The 23,488-nt window shown below is 32.6% G+C and overlaps 1 protein-coding gene across 9 annotated transcripts in view; it reads right to left on the bottom strand.

Annotated features, from left to right (window-relative positions):
- The window catches only part of Bcas3 (BCAS3 microtubule associated cell migration factor), a 575,967-nt gene that overhangs the window by 398,102 nt on the left and 154,377 nt on the right, over positions 1-23,488 (bottom strand). For all 9 annotated transcript variants that reach the window (XR_007342273.1, XM_048788041.1, XM_048788067.1 and 6 more), the window contains 3 exons: positions 18,035-18,111; positions 13,871-13,954; positions 6,995-7,165 (listed from right to left, as the gene is read on the bottom strand). Coding sequence is in view for 8 of the 9 variants with exons in the window: in XM_048788041.1 (XP_048643998.1) it covers positions 6,995-7,165; positions 13,871-13,954; positions 18,035-18,111 (332 nt within the window). In the remaining variant the exon portion in view is untranslated. The remainder of the gene's footprint in view (positions 1-6,994; positions 7,166-13,870; positions 13,955-18,034; positions 18,112-23,488) is intronic.

Below are 23,488 nucleotides of genomic sequence, written 5' to 3'. Positions count from 1 at the left end.
GAGGAGGAGGAGGAGGGAGAGAGGAGGGTGAGTGTGAGTTTGGGGAGGGGGGAGGGTGGAGGATGGGAAAGGCAGCGGAGCACAACAGACACTAGTATGGCAATATGTAAATCAATGGATGTGTAACTGATGTGATTCTGCAATCTGTGTATGGGGTGAAGGTGGGAGTTCATAACCCACTTGAATCAAAGTGTGGAATATGATATGTCAAGAAATTTGTAATGTTTTGAACAACCAACAATAAAAAATTAAAAAAAAAAATAAAATAAAATAAAACATGCCCCTAGAAGATAGGCATATATATTCTAAAAACAGTTGACCTGAGTGTAAAGGACACAGGCAAGTATTTCTTCAATTACACATGAAGGGACAAAAAGCCAAAATCAAGTAATTTCAAGTCTTTAACAAAATATAATCAAATATAGCTTTACTCAAGGACATAAAATATACTTTTTATCTTTATATACTGCTGGAAAAAAATTTTCCATTAGAATTAAAAATTAGAATAGAACACGAGAACAGAAAAAAATATAGCTTAAGTAAAATTCAAATAAACAAATAATTACCAAATAAAATTTTTTTATTTTAAAGTACAAAAATGTCAACTTTATTACTTACTTATAGATGGACAAGGAGTTCTTTGAAAATTTTATACTACTAAGATAACACATAAAAAAGCACAAAAACAATAGAAGAGGTAGGTTTATATCTCCAATGTGATTTATTATTTTCCCTTAATTTTATAGATACATTGAAATATAATTTACAATCTATAAAATATGTCCCACCACTAGTGCACTAAACAATAATTTTATTTTTCATTTTTTTGGACTGGGTATTGAACCCAGGAGCTCTTTACCACTGAGCTACATCCCCAGTCCTTTTTTTTTTTGGTACTGGGCATTGAACTCAGGGGCAGTCAACCACTGAGCCACATCCCCAGCCCTGTTTTGTATTTTATTTAGAGACAGGGTCTCACTGAGTTACTTATGGTCTCACTAAATTGCTAAAGCTGGCTTTAAACTCATAATTCTTCTGCCTCAACCTCCTGAGCTGCTGGGATTACAGGTGTGCACTACTATGCCCGTCATCCCCAGTTCTTTTTATTTTTTATTTTGAGTCAGGGTCTCATTAAGTTGCTTAGGGCCTCGCTAACTTGTTCAAGCTGGCCTCAAACTTGTGACACTCCTGCCTCAGCCCCCCAAGTCACTGGGATTAGAGACATGCACCACCATGCCCACTGAACAACAATTTTAAAAGAAATGTTTTTGCCTATCAAATGTGCAAGGAAAAAACTTGTCAAAATATTGGATCACAGGGCTGGGGTTGTGGCTCAGTGGTAGACTGCTTGCCTGGCATGCATGGGGAACTGGATTCGACCCTCAGCACCACATAAAAATAAAAAATAAATATTAAATATTAAATCCAAAAAATAAATATTAAAAAATATTGGATCACAATATTTAGACATAGAAAATACAATTCTCAGCAAACTAAAAAATAGTCCTACCAAGGCAATATTCATTTTTTTCTTTCAAAATTGCTAGTAGAGTCAAGCATTACATGTCAAATAACCTGCTAGATGCTGGAAGCATAAACCAAATACTATTCAAGCCCTGAAAGACACAGTAAATGACCAGATCAGTTACTTTACTTGCAAATTTGGACAAAAAACCTGTAAGTATTGGGATAGTACTTTTGTTTGTGAAAGCTTTACACTAATACAATTTACATATGATAAAAGCCACTCATTTTAACTTTATAATTCGTATAGTATTATATATTATATTTACATAGTATTAAACCATCAAAACAAGCTATCACATAAAAATGTCTGAAATGTCATAATTCTAATTTTATCCTTAAAAATTACTTATCTTACTGCTCTGGCTAGAACCTCAAATCCAGTCTAGCTACAAATGTATCAATGACGTTAGTTTTCAAAGAACCAACTATTGCTATGGCAAATGCCTAAAAGGCCAGCTCCACTCCTTGGGGCTCAAGGTGAGGCTGAACATCATGGGGAGAAAGTGTGGCAGAAGGAAGCAGCTCACATCATTATCAGAAAGCAGAGGGAGAAGTCTCCACTGTCAGATACAAATATATACTCATAGCCATGCTCCAATTCCCACCTCCTCCAGCCACAACCCACCTGCCTCCAGTCACCACTCAGATAATCCTATCAGGAAATTATTCACTGATTGGGTTAAGGCTATAACCCAATCATTCATCCTCCAACCCTTGTTGCAGTGTCTCACAAGTGAGCTATTGGGGGATACCTCATATCCAAACTATAGCAACATGCCAGCTTATATAGTGCTGGCCCAAATGCCTCTGAGATTCTGTTCATATTTCATCAATAGCTTCCTCTCTGTTCTTCAACTGGCCATAAGATGAACTGCAATTTCAGCCTACCAGGAAAGTATACTGTGCCTGCTCATTCCTTATCAACTTTACTATTTGACAAGAACACTGGCATGCTTATGTTTTCAGTTTCTAAACAATTCAAGTAAAACCCTCTCTAGTAGGAAAGCTGTTAATTCTATGCCAGATAAAAATATCCCTAAAGAATGTCGATAATGACATGAGAAATAAAATGTCATATGCTATATGACATTTCATTTATAGAACATTCTTTTAAAAAATCACAAAACTTTTAGAGTTGGAGAACACACTTATGGTGTTTTCTTGGAGAAAGGGATATGGTGGAATGAAGGATGGCTTAAATACAAAGAGGTAACTATGGATGGAACAGATTCATATCTTAATTATCCTGGTGGTTACATGAAACTGTTCAAGGGATAAATATTTATAGAACTGGGCTGGGAATATAACTGTGTACAGGACTTGCCTGGCATATAAGAGATGCTAGTTAAATCCCTAGCACAACAAAAACAAAAATACAATTATAAACACCCACATCTATGTACAAATGAACAAGCTAAATAAATGCTCTATAACCTAGTTAATAGTAATGTGCCATTGCCAATTTCCAGTTTTGATACTGCACTATAGAGATGTAAGATATTGTAAGACATGATGATGTCACCATTCAGATAAAGTGGGAGGAAGTGGGGTGAAAAGCATGTGGACAGATCTGCAACTTACTGTGTCTATGATTATTTCAAAACTAACAAATAAAAATAAAATATTTTGCAAGCTTTTGAGTTTCTCAGATACTGATAAGTGAAAAATGGTATCTGGGCTAGGGCTGTAGCTCAGTGGCAGAGTGCTTGCCTAGCATGTGTGAGGCACTGGGTTTGATTCTCAGCACTGCATAAAAATAAATAAATACATGAATGAATAAATATTTAAGCTTATCAAAAATTGTATCAGTTTTAACTTACAATCCTCATAACAAATGAAATTGTGTATATAGATTTCATGTCATTTCTACATTTTTTCCATTTCTATATTTATTTCAAAATAAAAACAATCCCATTCCTATCATATTTTATAACCCTACACTGTGTGTGTGTATATATATATTTCTAGGAAAATCAGTTTTTTTTTATTTGTTTGTTTGTGTTTTGGTATCAGGGATTGAACCCAGAGAAGCTTAACCTCTGAACTACATCCCCAGCCCTTCTTTTTTTTTTTTTTGGAGAAAAGGTCTCACTAAGTTACTGAGCTGGCTTTGCACCTGCAATCTGATCCTCCTGCTTCACCTCCCTGGCCACTGGGATAACAGGCATATGCCACTATGCCCAGCTATAATTAGCATTGAGCACGCATTTGATAGCAATAATGAAGACAGAAGCCATCCAGTCAAAAGACACGTTAGATATGATCCATGGCAAAACCTCTAACTAAAATAAGGTTCTTTGAGTCTTATTTTCACAGAATTTGTAAATATAAATAACCATATACTTCTAGAAGGATCCTCTCCATTAAATCATCACCTTGCCTAAAACATCAAACCATTAATCAAATCATTAATACCAGAGATATCTCAGTATCTTTACTCACCATTTACCTAAGCCCAATGGACCTCTAACATTAACTGGACTATATTAGACAAAGTAAAGCACTTTAATTGATAAAAAGTGGATAAGCCTTCACTTCACCATAAGAACAAAATATATCTTCAAAACCATTAAATTATTATAAATGACACTTGTTTTCAGGGCAAGAAACAGGTTTGTGTCATCATTCTGAAGCATTTTATTTCAATTACAGATTTTACCACATTGCTAACTTCAATTATATAAATGTGTAAAAGACAAATCATACCACTTAACTTATCTTAGTCAAGAAATGCTTTTAAATAAAACATGAAAGTAACATAGATAAAAATGGACACAAAGTCAATCAAATCCATTCCTCCTTAATGCACTTACCACACAATAATCCCATCACCATAAAATCAAATTAATCGATACAACGACAGTGAATCAGACTTTATACATTACCACAGTGAACACAAAAATATCTTTATGAAAGGCTCAATAGATTTAAACAACAAAAGTCAATGTACTGTTCAGTTTAGCTTCTGAGATATATATGGAAAAGGAAAAACATCACAGCTATGGTGAAATATCAATGGGAAGGAGTAAAAGCGACAAGTCCATGGCACTGACTACTGCAGTCTTTTTAATACAATAAAGTACAACCTAAAAACAGCCTTGACTTGTACTCCAATTGTAATATTTATCAGAGACGAAGATGTCTTATTGACAAAAAACAGATGCACATTAAGGAAAGAATGGAAACAGTATTTTACTGTAGGAATTTGCTGTTTGAAAAAATATAATTTAGAAAATCCATTTCTTTTCCCTTGTAATTTTTAAAGTAAGCTGAAATTTTGGAATGTCATAATATAGCTCACAAACAAAAATAGAAAAGATGAAATTTATCATTTTGAACATTTGAGATTTTTAACTCTTAAAACTTAACACTTCTATGATTCTTCCTAAAAAAATAACATTTGTTTCAAGCATTATCTAGTCATTCATTACAGAAAACTTTTGTAACTTCACAAGCTATAATCCATTTACACAAACTGTAACCAAGAATTTGTATATAAATAAATACACTTTTTTTTAACCTCCCCAAAATTTATTCAGTAAAAGGACAAGGCACAAAGGTTTTGTTTGTTTGTTTGCTTGGGGATTTTGTTTTTTTAAAGAGAGAGGGTCTAGTTATGTTTCCTATGTTGTCCCTAAATTTGGGGGCTCAAGTGATCCTCCTTCCTCAGCCTCCCAAGAAGCTGTAATTAGAGACCTGGGCCAATACACTCAGCTGAGAACTCCTTTTTTTGTTTTTATTTGGGGTGGACATTTTGTTTGCTAGTTTTTATTTTGTTTTTTGTTGTTACCATTGTTGGGTTTTTTCTTTCTTTCTTTTTTTAGGTAGTACTATGGATCAAACCCAGGGCTTTTGTACAAGTTAGGTGAGCTTTCTACCACTAAGCCACATCCCCACCCACAAAAAGGTAATGAAGAACAAGAAGAAAAAGAAATTACTTTCAAATGACTATAGACTTAACACTCTTCAACATACTTAGAATCATAGAAAATGTTGAATAGTTGTTATTACCTAATATATGTGGGTGGCCTTGGTATTAAGAATCAGAAAATGAAAGGAAATTTTTTTACATTAATGCTCAAAACACTAAAGGTTTATATGTCTAATTCCAATTTAAAAAGAAAACATATGTGTCTATCCACATCAGATAAGACACACACACACACACACACACACACACGCAGCAAGTCATTATAGTCAACTGTAAAGTTTCCTAGAACTTCATTAAAAAAAGAAGAAGAAAAAGAAAAAGAAGCCTATGACATTTTGTTAACCATAAAGTTAAGTAGAAGGGGTAAAAAATTACTATTGTTCAATTTTTTTAAAAAAATAAACATCTAAATTTAATAATCCCAAATTTCAAAGAAATTTTTTATTTTAATTGCAGCAAAGTTTACTTTTTCTTGAACTAGAAAGCAATCTTTTATAACACAAACTAGAACATGAGTACCTGCATATATAGTGCAAATAGATTTTCTGAAAGGACCATGCAATATTAAATGATAATACTTTAAAGACTCACAGTTTCTAAGCATTTTTTTCTGTATACATAATATATATTTTACATGAAAGCAAAACAAATTTATTTCACAAATGCAGTTCTACTCTTATTCCAGAAATTGGTTTTAGATTATGTGTTATAGCAATGATCACAAACTACTAGAACAAAAAATTAACTTCCTTTTAGAAATGTATTTGCAAAGTGAAGGCTACGATACAAAAGGAAACAGCTCATGAATACATAGTGGAGGATAAGGGAGAGGAATACATACATTTTGCCAGAAACATCTTACCAACAAGATAAAGATGCAAGCATAAATTAGTTTCCATGTTTACAATCACCCTTTCTAAATGTTTCTAAACCTAGATTTTAAAAATAACTGTTTTACCCGAAGATAACAGTATTTGACAACAAGCTATTATTTTCTGGCACACTATTATAAAATGTCATGTATTGTTTTTTATATTTATAATGAAATAGGTTATAAATGTTGATATTATTCACTATGTAACTTGTAACCATCATTGTTTAATTTTTTTAAAATTCCCCCAGATACATAAAATCCTGCTAACTGTTTTATGTGAAAATCTATGCCTTTAGAAAGAAATATATTAATCTTAGGATTTGGGTGACATACCATTGTAAAAAAAAAAAAGTATTATGAACAGAATAATGTAATGAAATACAAAATTACTATTTTATCAAACAAATGTCCTGATACAGAGGTCAAGAGAATTTCCTGGAACCTTAACTTCATAGTTAGGTTTGATGCATTAATAATGTTTGAACGGGTGTAATACATTACCTACTTATCATTTCTTGGGAAAAAAAATCACCTGATCTAAGTAATTTTAATTTCTAAAATTCCAAATTATTAATCTACTAGGCAAAATATCCTTTGACTGTTCTTGATCTTAGCCCTTATCTCTGCAGGTAGCACAAATATCATACACCCACAGTTCTTACCTGACCCTCGCCAACTGTTTCAGTGTCAATGACTGTGATGATGCCTGGGACCAAAGGACTCCGTCGTGAGTTACTGTGGATGGTAATATCATCTTCTGTCACACCTGAGGGCAGTGTGCCAGTCAGCTGAGTCACCACTTTCCCAACCATCGTCAGGCCACTTTTCAGTGTCTATACAATGAAAGGCAAAATATGTAACCACACATCAACATATGGACTCTAAATAGAAATATGAACTTTACTAATTATCCTATTTTATATTGAATTATTGATTCTATTACAATCTGTTTTGCACCAGCAAACTGTCATAGATGTTTCATCTGACTTTCACCATGTTGAATATTCATTAGAAAATCAGTATTACTTGAAAGAAATGGCATCTAATAAAGTCAGCACAATGGGAATAAAGCCATAACTAAATGAGTATGATCATAATTGAAGATCTGTTTCATATAAATTGTATTTTATAGAAATATTTCTTTTATTCATCCCTTTTACTGTATGCATCTTAAAATACATGACATAAAAGAAGTAAAAATTGTAATATTCTTTTTTCTGGAAATATTACATATCTAATTTTACATCTATTTTCTACCATGAAAAAGACTGAGTTACTGGTAGAATAATTATGTGAAAAGAGACTATGCTTCTCAAATAAACCTATAATGTGCTGTTATATATATACTATATGCCAAGAGTTGTGATGTGGAAAATAGTCTCCACATCATTACTAGATGAATGAAATATCATTTTAAATTATCTAAGAGGGTTCTTTTCTATCTAGTAACAGAAAATAATTCAACATAGTACTTCTAATCAACTATTTCAATTAAAGATAAATTAATATTTTTTAAAACTGCATTTTAATTCCACTTCAATCGGAACAAATAGTTAAAGCCAACTTGTATATATATTTTATCTAGTATGTAAATATCTTCTGATTATAAGATGTATTAATAAAAATAGTTTTAAAGAGGATTATTTTTCCATGTGAAAGGAAGAAAGCCAAAACAAACAAACATGGTAAATAACAAATATTTGAAAATCAGAACCAGGATAGGCAGCCTAGATCATAAGGAGAAATCAAAAACTCAATATATGCACATTTTCACAATTCTTGTGTAGTGAGGAAATTTATTAATACACTTTAAACTATTCTTTAGTGAGTTAACTCTTCTAAAATAATTATGGGAAAAACATCATCACCTATATTCAGGCATAAACTATAGCAAAAATTTTAATTGTAAATTATTATACACACAATTTTTTAAATTATAATTTATAAATGGTACACAAAGAAGTTTGTTTATGAAGGTGTAAATGTGATTAAGCAACAATTATATGAGAATTTAAAAAGGAAAAGAATTTTCCAAAGAAATTTTCCAATAAAATGCAAGTAGTATATGCCTCACTTGACTGCAGCTCCATTCCACAGCACCTTCACTATGTACTAGGGATTACCACAGGCTCTTAACATAAACTACCTCGATAGACTTCTTTATTTTATAGAAGAGAAAATTGCCCTAGGACATTTAAGTAAAATGGCAGCTTAAACAGCTAACCAATGACAGAGCCAGAATTCAAAACAAGGACTACTTGTCTACAGAGGGTGGTTTTAGACATTACCCTATCCTATACTGCCTTGCACTCTATTCCCACTTACAACTGCTTGTGATCTCACAGCTCATGGATACAAAACACAAATGTCTTGTGGGGAAAGAGGGAGAGGAAAAACTAAGAACCATAATAATGTGTTCCTAATAAATACTTAAATAAAATGAGCAGCAAAGCCATCTGCTGAATTCAAGCAAAAAGATATAACATACAGCAGAATGAAAACAACAAATAAACCACAAATCAATTGTAACTGTTTTGTTTAGTGCTAAAAACTCAAACTGCAGTGATTATGAAACACATTAGTGTTCCTCAATTAGCAACCAAACGTTTGCTTCAATAATTCACAAGAAATGACTTACACAAAGTCTGTTAGAGTGTTGTCGAGTAAGCCTCTGAAGGACCTAGAGAATCAGGCGCCACAGTGTATTGATGTCAAGAGCTGGCCAGGAAGCCTGATTAACCTCTGAGATGCCTCAGCCGCTGTACTCATTCCATTAATGCTAATGGAGATGCTCCCACTTAGAGGTAGCTATCCCTTTATCAAAGGAATGCCTTTCAGTTTTAAAGTCTTTGGCTGTATATCCTCTGCATTTGCCCCTGAGCCTATTACTTCATGCTCTTATACCAATGAATAGGAATAAAACTAAAAGAACTGGAGCACATAAAAAGTGGAAAGTAATGTACCAAAGCAAACCACAAGGTAATGATAAAAGTTCACATAAGAAAACAAGAGAAGGGTGTACAAAGGGGAAATGCAGTAGTATATTTCATAGTTCAAGGCTCATATCACATGAGTTCTTGATTTTTTTTGAAAGAATTATGACTATTGATGTAGTCATCTTTTAGAGGACAAAAATCTAAATCCGAATTTCAACAGTCATCAAATCTGTAATTCTTGTTGTCATATGACAGTATCATTAGCTATTTACTTAGCTATTTATCATAGCTAATTAACAACAGGGTGGGAAGAAGGGGAAGCAGGAGTGTTAAATTTTTTCTGCATTAGTAAAGACCTTTGTTTTTAGGATAAATGTATTTTCCACATTAGAATAATGCACATCTATCAGCACTAGTTTCCAGAACTAATCTATATCATGTTATTTAACAATTCTCACATACCATCTTTAGAAATCAAAATCACCTCACAGTAAATTGTCTTTCCACTTGACTTCAGTAGCTAAAGTATGTGTATGTGATAATTTCCTCAAATATATTCAAGAATGGTGAAGGCTACGCATAGATTAGGAATAGAGAACTCTAGGGCTGGGGATGTAGCTCAGTTGGTAGAGTGCTTGCCCTGCATGCCCAGCACCAAATCAATCAATCAATCAGGAATAGAGAACTCTAATTTGGCCAAATGTAGAGTCTCTTCATAATGCAAGATATCCACATTTAAAAGTTCACTAGATCCCTGATTAGTCTTTACAAGAGTACTCACAGAACAAAACTCACACAAGTGTGAGAAAATCCATGATGATCTGTAATTCAAATTAGCATGGAACATATTCTGTTCTGTCATAAACAAATATAACAAAGGGTCACTAGTCATCATTAACCTTTCCCATGCCATATCATTTTCCCCACTCTCCATTAGTGCTTATGGTGCTGTACTCATAAAACTGTTAGTTGTCATTAAGAAGTCATCACATAACAAGAGAAAACAGAGACATTTTTACTAAACCAATTGATGACACAGGGTTTAAAACATCATAATATGACAGTTATGAGGAAACTAGAATATATGGACCAAGATTTTATAAATATATCAAAATAATCTCATTGAACAATTTTAATATTAAAATTTTTCCTTTAACACTACCATAGAAAATTCTTCATTGGTATATATAAGGAAAGTCAAATTAACTGTTTTAAAAAGCAAAGAGTAAGAAATCTAAAAGTTTGAAGATTAATTTTTACATGCTATTTGGAAATTCAGAAAATGTTTAAAGGATCACTGCCTCTAAGGAGTTCCAAGTGCATATGCAGTTAATATATTTTATTCTCACAATTATAAAATGAGAGAAAAAGTTAAACACAGATTAATCCTTCTATGTAATAAAAGAGGTAAATAACCTTTTGATGCCACAGAAAAAGTTGTCATCAGACAGGAGAAAAAGGGTGATGATTACTCTTGTGAAGAAAATGAGTTAACAGTGAAGTAATTTCAAGATAAAGACCTCCTATCCTAGAATCAAAGGCCTGCCAAAGGGGGTCTACCTGGAGAGTCTCTCCATGCTTTATGTTGGTACTAAGAAATATACAACAAAACAGTGAACCTCTTCTAGTGTTCGATAAAGTAATCATGGTAATCATTCAGGTGAGCTTTGTTTATATAATAAGAATAATCTCAACTTCCAAAACTGGATTAAAATGATCCAAAACTGACAACGTCCTAGAACTTCACTATCATCTCAAACTCAAAATTAGTTTTACAAAAATTTTTGAAGTAAATTCTGATAAACAAGGAGTCAAACATCATGAATAAGAACCAGCAGAGAAAGCAACATAAACAGACCCAAAAGGCAAACATGAGACTTATCAAGAACAGACGTTAATATGACGTCTTACACCTAAGTGAATTTGATAAAGTGAGAAAATGGAAATCCAGAGAACAGAAACAATCTCTATTTTCTAAAACATTTTATCAAGGAATATGTGTTCAACACTTTTTGTTCATTTATTAAGATTATCACATAATTCTGTCCTGCTAAATGTGGCAAAATATACTCACATTTGAGTGATCAACCAGCCTTTTATTACGGAATGATTCCAAGTTGACTGTGACTCACACAATTTCCTATATATTATTTCTTTTTTCCTGCAATTCTACCACTGAGCACCATCCCAGCCCTTTTTATTTTTTACTTCGAGACAGGGTCTTGCTAAATAGCTGAGACTAGCCTCAAACGTGAGATTCTCCTGCCTCAGCCTTCCTGACAGCTGAGATTTCATGTGTGCCTCCCAGCCCACTTCATAATGCTGCTATCAATTTTCTTTATCAAAGTAATCTGGCATCATAAAACAAAATTAGGCAAAAGACACTTATTCTCTGGAAGTGTCTTTATAAAATTGTTATTGTTTATTCTTAAATCTTAGATAAAATTCTCTAGAGAAGGTTTCTAGATCTCTTTGTGAGAATTTAAAAATAGATTTTATATTCCCTGAAACAGAAAAGCACAGTAATTACTGAACAACACGATAAATTTTCACAAGTCAACACACAACAACCCATAATGTAGCAACAACAGAACGAAGAATATATTTAAAATGCCAAGAAGTCATTTCCCTGTAGGTGCTGTGCAAAACTGGAACAATTTTATTCCTCCGAAGGTCAATTTACCAACAAGTAATATCTCATATCTTCCTAGAGAATGCCAATTATCCAATATTTTCTACATAAAAACATTCAAATTGTGAAAGTAAAATGAAGGATCACTCTGTGGTAGGAGTTTCAGCAAAATAATTTGACAATATTTTTAAGGAAATTTTAAAATATCTATGTTCTCTGACTCGAATACAAAGTAAACAAATATTATATGGATATGAAAAAATTTTTCCAAAAATATTAATGACAACTGAGTTAGGTATAACTATAAGCTACCAGATCAGGGTACAATACACAACTGTAAGGAAAACAATTCTAAAAATTAAATGTGCATTTACAGACATACATAGACATACATGATTATCAGGAAATGGAGGGCTTTAGCGTTTATGGCTGTATTTTTTCCTTTATTTTGTAAATTTATAACCATCAACATGAATCAACACTAATATCAGGCAAAAACAATTAAAATAAATTATTACTTTATTCAAAGTAAACATTGCCAAAGTTAATAATGAATTCTCATCAACCCATGACCTATTGGAAATTGACTAGATTAATGTGTTGTTTTAAGATATAAATTCTTACAGTCTAAATGTAGAAGACCTAACACAGTACCTCACAGTTCCCAACACTGTTATTTTCAAATCATATTAATCATAACCTCTATCCAGTATACCCACAGGGAAAACACTGAGCAAAGCAGGTCACTTTTCTTTTATGTAAACACACAAACACATAATAATAGCAAACAAAATCCAAAAAGTTGTCCTCCCCTTTATAACAGAAAATTACTCAAAATGCTAATATAATAAGCTATCCTGATCCAAGTGAGCGAGACAGATATGTCTGAAGAATCTAAAACACAGGCTTCAGCGTTATGTGTTACAAACTAAAAGAATAATACGGAAGAACCTGCTTAACTATGCCAACTTAGGTTACTCTTTGAAATAGCCACCATTATTTTTGCAAAAAAGAAAAGTGAGCATTCTTCAAAACATTTTTGAAATACAAATACATAATGCTATAAGTGTAAGGACTCATTCATTATTTTCCTTCTGAGTAAAAAATATGTAATGTTTCTCTCATCAAACCAAGGAACACATTCTAAAACACAACATATAAGCATTTGTGATCAATCTTGAAGTATTTTTGTATTTGTTTTACATAAAATGGTGTGACCTTTGATTCCCTCCCTGTGGTTTATTTTACACTGTTGTTCTTTTCTGAATAGTTGTGCTTTCTATTACATGCTGTCATTTAGATTAACTGTGTCATCCCTATTATTAGAACTGTTTTGTTGTCTACTTCATAATTCAAAAGGATAGTGGTTATTAGAATATCTTATAATCAGTATAAAGCTTACCACGCATCATCAAAATTGACCCTCCAACACACAAAAAAGTACTCATTTGACAAACGTGAAGGGGATAGCTCTTAACATGAAAGAACCTTTGAATGTGCCAGAGGATTGCCTCAAGTTTTCATAAGGAATTATATTCTTTTTATGTATTAAAAAAAAAACCTCAAAAATGTTCAAAGATACACAGGGAAATCAGTGTAGGTAGAAGGATACAAATAGCAGACAAAGAATGCAGAAGTCACTATTTAAAACATGTAAAGCTTCTTTCAAATGTGGTATTAATTAGTTACCAGACTTTAATCCAGTTAACAGATTTTAAGATTTTAAATTGGATAAGGACAAACCCTAGAATCATTAGAACAGAAAATTTATTTACCTTTCAAGATCAAATACCAAATTATTTAATCATCAATTCTCATGAGTGAAAAAGAAAAAAAAATTCTGATTTACTTCTTCAGTTTATTCCACACATGTGAATGAAAATGGAAGGGACAATGCCAATACACTTCAGAAGCAAACCTGATAATTACTCCACATAATCACTACTCCTAGAGAAGACTGAGGTACTCACTTTAGCAGCACTAATGACTGTGGCAGTATAAGACTGAATGTTGTCTCCACAGGCTCCACCACGGGACTGATGACATCGAATCAACTGGGGGGAAAAAAGACAGAAAAAGTTCTATGAAGCTGTTTAAGGCTATTAGGTAGAGCTTATTTACTGAGCATAATGATGATGGTGGGTGGGAATGTTTGCATGAGTGTATTTCAGACAAAACAGCTAAAAGCCCTGCTGAGACACTTTTCCCCTTTTTATAATCTACTGGTGCCACTCAGGCAGTTTCATGCTCAACTACGGTTTTAATTACAAGAGGAATAGTCTTTAAGAATTCATAAACTCTGAAATGGTAGGATTTGGAGTCTGGCAGCTTTTCTACAAATAAATCTCAAAAACATAATCAAAGGATTTATACATGACTTCCTAACATTAAATATTTGACATGCTAGCAAATTGCATGTTTTGTCCTCTTAATTTCTCCACAAAGATTATAAAAGGAAACATAAAAAATAAACAAAAGATTTTTGCCATATTTGCATTTTCAATTGTGTCAGTGGAAAAGCTGCACAAATTGTACATAAATCAACTATGACACATACACTAGCGGTCCACTTCAGAGAGCTTACTGCTTTTACCATTAGGATAAAAAAGACATGCCCTCATCCGTGCCTGACATAAACAAATCAACCTGCCAATTTTCAAAGTGAATCGCTACTTTGATATGTATGAATCTCTAAAATGTGAAGCAATAAACCTGGATTAAATTTTCACTGGTCCTACACTTGCCATATTTAACAAAAAAAAAGTCAGCCAGTTTTGTATGTTTTAATTAAAAAAATAAACTGATAATAGTAGAGTATTACAACAATACTGCATAGTAATAAAAGTTTTTGAAAGCCTTTGGAATTCACTAAATATCTAAACCTAAAAATGCTTTGCATCGCTTAAAACCAGGATGTTTGATGATGATTAGCATGTAATCATTTTATTCTTTATTCACAATTTTGCTTCATCATTCACATTTGCAGGTGGGTGGGAGGGGGTAGTGCTAGGGATTGATCCCAGGGCTTCATATATGCCAGGCAAGTGATCTAGCTCTATGTGACAGTCCCAGAAAAACTCATATTACTTTTTAAAAATTCCTGTAAAAATATTCCTATAATAGAATGGAACACCTTTATATATCTGATATGCAACATCATGCTACTGTTAGGCAATCTCTGCTTTGCTACACTGAATAGATTTCAAGGTGAGTGGTTAGCAAATGTAAATAGTAAAATTAAAAAAAATCTTTAAATGATTATTTTAACTCATAAAAAGAATCTCTCTCTCTTCTTAATTCATCCACAAATACACATTCAAAGAATTGTGAAAATTATACCTCTGCTGCCTCCTACTGCATGAGCATAGAAAGGCAATATTTTGGAAAGGCTATTCTCTGTTCCTTGCTTCTGGTAATTAAAATATTTGGGGACAAATATGTAAAAATAAGCAACATTCTTACTTTTTCAATTTGATTACAACTCAGCATTTCTACAAATAAATTTTTATCTAAAACTTTTGGCCTGAAAAGTACAATTGTATCTTGAATAAACAAAATTAAAAGGAGAGAAATGAATTACAGTAGATGGGGTAGAGGGAGAAGATGGGAGGGGAGGGGAAGGGGAGGGGGATAGTAGAGGATAGGAAAGGTAGCAGAATACAACAGTTACTAATAGGGCATTATGTAAAATGTGGATGTGTAACCGATGTGATTCTGCAATCTGTATTTGGGGTAAAATTGGGAGTTCATAACCAACTTGAATCTAATGTATGAAATATGATATGTCAAGAGCTTTGTAATGTTTTGAACAACCAATAAAAAAAGAACAAAAAACAAAATTAAAGATCAGTGAGAATTCCCTGTAGAATTCAAACATTCAAGTGGATTAATTTCTAGAAAATATTGTTAAGTAAAAAATTAGTATGCCAAAGAGCATATGTACTACTACATTCACTTTTGTGAAAGAAAGGGAAATATAAATTAATATATATAACATGTATTAAAATACATGAGCACATAGGGGCTGGGGTTGTAGCTCAGTGGTAGAGCACTTGCCTTGCATGCGTGAGGTCCTGGGTTCGATCCTGAGCACCACATAAAAATAAGTAAATAAAAATATTGTGTCCATCTACAACTAAATTTTTTTTAAATATATGAGCACATAAATAAAAAAAGAAAAATGTACCCAACTATATTTCAAAAAATACCATAATCAAAATGAAGACAGGAAAAAAGAGAGGGATGAAAGAAAGATTAATGAAAATAGTTATTTGTACACCTTCAGTTTTAGGCAGCAAAGGGAGCAGGCATAATTAAGTAAAAATACCATGAATTTCTCTTATTTGGCTTAACTTTTATAGTGGTGTAGGCAAGGAATATGTAATTATTTTTTATATCATAGAATTAATAAATGTGCTGAAGTCAGCACAAGTCTACCAAGCTAAAGAAGGAACATATAAACATAAAATGGAGAATGCCAGAAAGAACCAAGTGCAAATATCAATGTGAACTTGGGATTTCTAAATCACATATGTGCATATGCATGTGTTTGTACATACCCACACACACACACACACACACACACACGTCATGCATATTTGCTAACTCATCGATGGAAAATGCCTAGAAGCAAAGACAGCCCAGTAGCAACAAACACATCTACTAGAAAAAGTTTATTCTCTAAGTAATATTGCCCATTAAAAAGAATTAGGAGAGCCAGAAACAGATTCCAAGGCTGAGGAAGGATAAGTACAATATGAATTTGGACATATTCTTATGCCAGTTAAGTAAACAAATTTTTAAAAACTAGGAGTATATGTCATAATTTCATAGGAACAAGCCTGAAGGCACTCCCACTGTCCAACTCTGGGACTATTTGAAACTCGAAATGATTAAGGATGGTAGTTTTGTCAAGTGTATGTTGAATTTGTGCACTAAGTAATCATGATTTTAAAAATTTAAAAGTGTGATTATTTTTAATTTGTCTGATATTTTCTCTTGATTAAATTCAGATTATGAAGTTCTGGCCAGAAGACTACTGAAGTAATGTTTGGTACTTTCACAGCACACACCACATCTGGAGACACATGCTACACATCTGTCCTTTTTCAGTGACGCACTTTTGTCATTTGAACCCAAAATAATAATCATGCTAGTTTAAAAAATGACTAAAGCTGAGCCTAGGAGAACATGCCTGTATGCCAAGCATTTGGGAGATTTGAAGTGGCATGATCACTTGAGCCTAGGAGTTCAAGCCTAGACTGAGTGACAAAGCAAAACCCAGTCATTCCAGAGGGTAGAGATTTACTAGTTCTGTGACTTCCATCTTTTACTTTACTCACTACATCTTGATTTTATCAGTAGCTACTTAATAATGTTTTAGAACATATATATTATATAATTTATAACATGTATACTATAGAAAATTTTTATCACACAACCAACAAAAATACTAATCTTCTTTTTAAGTCTGTAATATTTTTTAGGTTTTATTCTATATTCATATGCAGGGTGCTAAATGACAAAAGATATTACATTTTCTTATGTAAAATTTAGATTTGTTTTGCCTTGAATTGTACATAAATAAAACTTACTCTATAAGTTAATATCTTCCTTTACTATGAAAGTTTGGTAAGTAAACTTGATAAATAACTGGAAAATTCAATAAAATATGAGCCTGTGTGATTTAATTACTAAAGCAAATGGCTGCACCCTTATTTAGATCTAGTTGTGGATGTCTAAGGTCAATTAAATTGTTCTATGCCCTGTTTCCAATATAACAATGTTGGCACTTTCCAATATAACAATGTTATAATGGAAACAGGGCATCTCCTGACTTCTAGCTTTACAGAAATGGCTATCTTTTCACTACTACTATGGGAATCTCAATGCTGTGTTTTATTAATATGGTAAAACTCTTTAAATAGAAATAAGCCTAAAAAATAAGGATTGTACTGAGTCTTGGTTTAATGACAATTTCAAACATGTATGAATTGTTAAAAGAGCCCAATTATTGATTGCACAATCAAAATAAATATTTGTTATTGTTAATCACCAACAGGTCATATATAATATAGAAAATTCTTAAAACATTTGGTCTACTACATATTACTCAAACATGGGCCATGTCTTACCTTGTTTTCTGCATAAGCAAGCCAGCGACTCCCAAGAGCAATAGGATTCATATTTGGCCCAGGGCAAGGATAACAACCTGAGAATTTCAAATGGCAGTATTGAGAAATTTCTTAGTAATTTAAATCATATGTTGGTACTAGAAAAACAGAAAATTAAATGTTTATATTTTTTTCAAGTCTCATAAATCCCCATAATACTAGTCATTACTTTAAAAGCTAAATGAGGTGCATTTTTCCTCTACTTAGTTTCCTTTTAGGATTGACTCTACCCCATTAAAGAAACAAATCTGGGAAAACTGTTAATCATTCTTTTGCAATAACTGGGCATTTTATACTGTTATTCCTGAACAAGAAAATAAAGTTTAGAGAGAGACCCCTCAAAAGTTCCCACGTTCTTCAACAATCAATGAAAAAATTTAAGAAAGGAAAGAGAAAGCCAAGAATGGGTTCTGGAAGTTAAGAGCAAAAGAAAAATAAGACTATCAAAATACACCAAAGAGAAATGATGATACCAGGTGGTGAAAAAAAAAGGACAGATACAAAGGTAGGGGGACAATGAGGACAAGCAACCCCCAAAGGGTATCTCATAAAAAATATTGGGGAGGTGCTGGGGTTGTGGCTCAGTGGTAGAGCACTTGCCTTGCATGTGTGTGACACTGGGTTTGATCCTCAGCACCGCATATAAGCAAATAAAAATAAATAGAGGTCCATCAACAACCAAAAACATTTTTTAAATGTTGGGGAACCATAAAATATCTACATTAAGCATTAATTTCATTCTTTCTACTTCCACTACCAGTCAGTAATAAAAGTAGATTGTTGCATGACATATATTTATTGTTGATTCATTTTCTATCTTCTTGTAACTTGATCAGAGGGATACATAAAGTCAAGGATTTGTGTCCTTCTGTTCAACTCTGAGTCTCCCCTTTCTTGAACATTATCTGACAGCAATTACTAAATAAAGGTCTGAACAAATTTAAAAATAAACTGAAACTAATCAAAGCATATTTATAAGGTATTAACAAAACAGTACTCTTTAAAGAATTTTTTTTCAAATATCCAAATAGTAGGCTTGGCTAAGTTACAGATCTTAATTTAAAGCCATTTTTAATAGAAATCCTTCTTTAGTATATATTACATGCTTCCCTAAATTCAGAAAGCCCTTCGAGAAACACGGCATCATTCTAACTATGCTACTATTCCTATACTCCCAAGCATTGAAGAAGCCCACTTTCCTATCATTTCCACTAGAGTACAGTTTTCAGCTGGGTTCCCTAAACTGTCATACAATTTCTAATTTTTATTTGTTAAAGAAGACAATTAATTTACAAAGAAGAAAATGACTCTTAGAGAAAGCCTATATGTCATATAAAACAAAACCTTCTGTCTTGTTCAAAAAAATTATTTGCATATGGTTTAAAGGAATGTTTGTGATGGTTTGGGTTTCTGGAAAACCAATCTGTGAGTAACCGTGATATTACTATATTCAGTGACTGCCTGCTCTGGTGGTATACAGAGGACAAAGACACTGAAAGTTGTACAAAGACAACACATCCTAATATATATTCTCTAATATTTATTGTGTAGTATTTACATAATGGATTTGGCTCCCAATTAGTAAACTAATAGTATTGATACAAAATTATACTTTATAAATGAGTGTATATTCCACTGAAATTAGCAGAGTTAGAGAAATTAAATTCCTTTTTACTTTCCATCAGGAAAAACAAAACAAAACAAAACCAAATATCCATGAATGGTGGCATCACATTAGAGGTATCTAATCTCATAACTAGCTCTTCAGAAGTCAACATAATCTAACTCTGGTAACTACTTCAACCATTACTTAATGCTATTAAGTGTAGTTTTTTATTAATACTAAAGGATTATAAGAGAAAACAGTTTATGATTTATTCCACTTTTTCTGAGTCCATGTTTTTAGAAAGTCAGTGGACCTCAAGAATTATAGTGTATTAGAATGAAAACAAATTGTTTTTCTGCTCACTGAAACAATATTTTATAGCTGGGATCAGCAGAACATCAGCCACTCAGCACTATCCCAACTTTATAAGCATGACTCCAATAAAGATTAACCTTTGCCTCCAAATAAACTTTGAAAACAAGTGAAGGGGGAGAAAAGATGTAACCTCTGTAAAAATAGGACTAATTCTAACATGCTTACAATGTCATTGAACTAGATAAGAAAGAGCTGGGTGTTAAAAATATTTGGGTTTCCCAATTTAAACAAAGAGAAAATTCAAGAAGGGCACATGAAATGAAGAATATTCCATAAACAAAGTTGTAATTAAGAAGGCACATGAGAATGATACAAATTTACATGGTACCCTCCCAGAAAGTTGGTCCTAATGGAGAGGTAGGTTGAGCCCCTTTCAAAAAGGAAGGTTTAACGACTCTCCAAGACACTCTACCTTATTTGTTGGCCAAATAAAAACTTCAGATTTTTTTTTAAATACCCAGGCACCTATATTTACAATGAAGTGACTTTTGATAAAGGAACCAAGGTAAGTTATTAGTGAAAAGATATTCCATTCAACAAATGATGCTTGGACAACTGGATATCTACATGCAAATGAAGTTGAACCCTTACCTAATATAAAATTAATTTGAAATGAATAAAATGATTAAACTCTTAGAAAAAAATAAATAAATCTTCATGACCTGACAAAAAACAAAAGACAAAATCAAGAAAGTGAAAAGACAAAATGGGGAAACACTTTTGCAAATCATATATCTCATAAGTGACTTGCTTTCAGAATATAAAAAGAACTATTACAATTCAATGTTGAAAAGACAAATTTTAAAAAGAACAAAGATAAACAAATGGCAAATAAATACATGAAAAGTTTTCAACATCATTAGCTAAGAGGGGAAAGCATACAATTGAAAAAGTTTGTAACCAAATAGTCAACCCAAGAGAACTAAAAACATATGTCCATATAAAAACTTGTACACTAATGTTCATATAAGTGTAAGCCAGAGTCCAAACTTATAAACAAATTAAATGTCTTTCAAATGATGACTAGATAAGATGTGATATTCCATACCATGTAATATTATTTCACAATGAGAAGAAATAAGGATAGATGTCACAAAATGAACACTAATTTTATCTGTGGTCAGGGAAACACACCAGTCACAAAAGACTACAGATTGTATTGACATAGAGAAAATACTATGAACACCATTCTGGAAAAACTCACAAACACACAAAAGACTAATCATCACATGAGATTCATTTCACTATCATACAGCTGATAATGAGACTTTTTAGGTTTCATTAGCTTTGATATAACTTCTGCTTTATTTTTAGTTTTTTATATATATGAAACACATCATAGGGCTGGGGATGTGGCTCAAGCGGTAGCGCGCTCGCCTGGCATGCGTGCGGCCCGGGTTCGATCCTCAGCACCACATACAAACAAAGATGTTGTGTCCGCCGAAAACTAAAAAATAAATATTAAAAATTCTTTCTCTCTCTCTCCCTCCCTCTCTCACTCTATCTTTAAAAAAAAAAAAAAAAAGAAACACATCATCAACTTCAAAGTACTGCCATTGTAAGACTCAATGGGTGGGAATTATTTGCAGAGAATGGAAAAGTAGCAACTTAGTTCATTGCACATATATTCACTGAGTATCTAATATGCACTGGGGACTTACTAAAGCTCTGAAAATATCATGGCATCCTTGTCTACCTTGTGCAGAATCCAAAAGCACAAGTTTAACTTTTAACTAAAACTGGGCTTAGATCTCATATGACTCTACCAAGCCCTTATGTAAATGTTACAAACTTCTTTCTTTTTAAAATATTTTAATTAGTGCATTATAACTATATAGAATAGTGGGGTTCACTGTGACTTATTCATATGTGCACATAATTTGCTCCAATTCATCTGCCAGTGCTTCCCCTTTCCTTCCTATTCCCCTTCCTCTACTCTTTGAGTCTTCCTTCTATTTATTTACATGCACTTTTTTTTCATTGGTGCATTAGAATTACCCATAAAAGCAGGATTCATAGTAGTACAGTCATATGTGCATATAACATAATTTGGTTGAATTTACTCCCAAGTTCTTCTCCTTTCCCTCCCTTCCTCCTTCATCCCCAACCTTCCTCTGCTAATTTCCCTTCTATTTTCATGAGATCCCTTTTTTAAATTCTCGTTCTTTCTCTCTCTCTAGCTTCTGCATATGAGGGAAAACATTCAACCCCTGACTTTCTTGTTCTGGCTTATGTCATTTAGCAAGATTTTCTTGAGTTCCAACCATTTAACCACAAATTATATGATTTTATTTTTCTTTATCGTTAAGTCTAATTGTGTATATATGCTTCTATTTTTTTTTTAATCTGTTCATCTCTTGACCAACACTGAGCCTGTTTCCATGACTTGGCTAGTGTGAACTGCACTGCTATAAATATTGAAATGCATGTATTGCTATAGAATGCTGATTTCAGTTCTTTTGGATAAATACCAAAGAGTAGAATAGTTAGATCAAATGGCAATTCCACTTCTAGTCACAAATATTGTTTCTTTTTTTTTCTTTTTTTAAAATATTTTCTTTAGTTGTTGATGGACCTTCATTTTATTCATTTATTTATATGTGATGCTGAGAATCAAACCCAGTGCCCTCACACATGCTAGGCAAGTGCTCTACTACTGAGCCCCAGCCCCCATTGTTTCTTAATATAAAAAGTAAAGCTCCTCTTTCCAAAATTAAGACTTACTAAAGCTCTGAAAATATCATGGGGACTTAAGGTCCTTTAAATTCATTTGTTTTGTTCCATTTGTTATTCATCATTAACATAAATGAAAAACACGCATACTAACACTAATACCATTAAGAATATAAAAAGTAACTTTTCCTCCTTAAAGAGGTCAGTGGAAAGAGAATGCTTAGTGAACAATATTTTTCATTTTTTAAAAATTGAAAATCTTTATTCAACTCATGATAAGTCATATTTTATTCATTTATTATGAACTCAAATATTTATACAATTACTATTAGACCATATATTCTTTCTTTTTTAACAGTTTATATTCTTAAAATACATAATCTAAATAAAATAAGATGTTCTATTTAAAATTCAGTTTACTTTTAAGAAGAATTCTGTGAACTTCAATATCTAAACTGTGGAACCAATCTAGATGCCCATCAGTTAATGAATGGATAAAGAAAATGTGGTATACACACACACACACACACACACACACAATGGAATACTATTCAACACTAAAAGAGAATAAAATCATGGCATTTGTGGGTAAATGGATGGAATTGGAGAATATAATGCTAAGTGAAGTTAGCGAATCCCGAAAAACCAAATGCCGAAATATTTTCTCTGATATAAGGAGGCTGATTCATAACGGGGTTGCAGGGAGCATGGGAGGATTCGATAGACTCTAAATAGAGCAAAAGGGAGGGAAGCTGGCGGGG

The sequence above is a fragment of the Marmota marmota genome, unplaced genomic scaffold, assembly GCF_001458135.2.
Source record: "Marmota marmota marmota unplaced genomic scaffold, marMar, whole genome shotgun sequence".
In the NCBI taxonomy this organism is placed as follows: domain Eukaryota; kingdom Metazoa; phylum Chordata; class Mammalia; order Rodentia; family Sciuridae; genus Marmota; species Marmota marmota.
The sequence above is the reverse complement of the archived record's forward strand: the minus strand, read 5'-3'. Positions and strand labels throughout refer to the sequence as shown.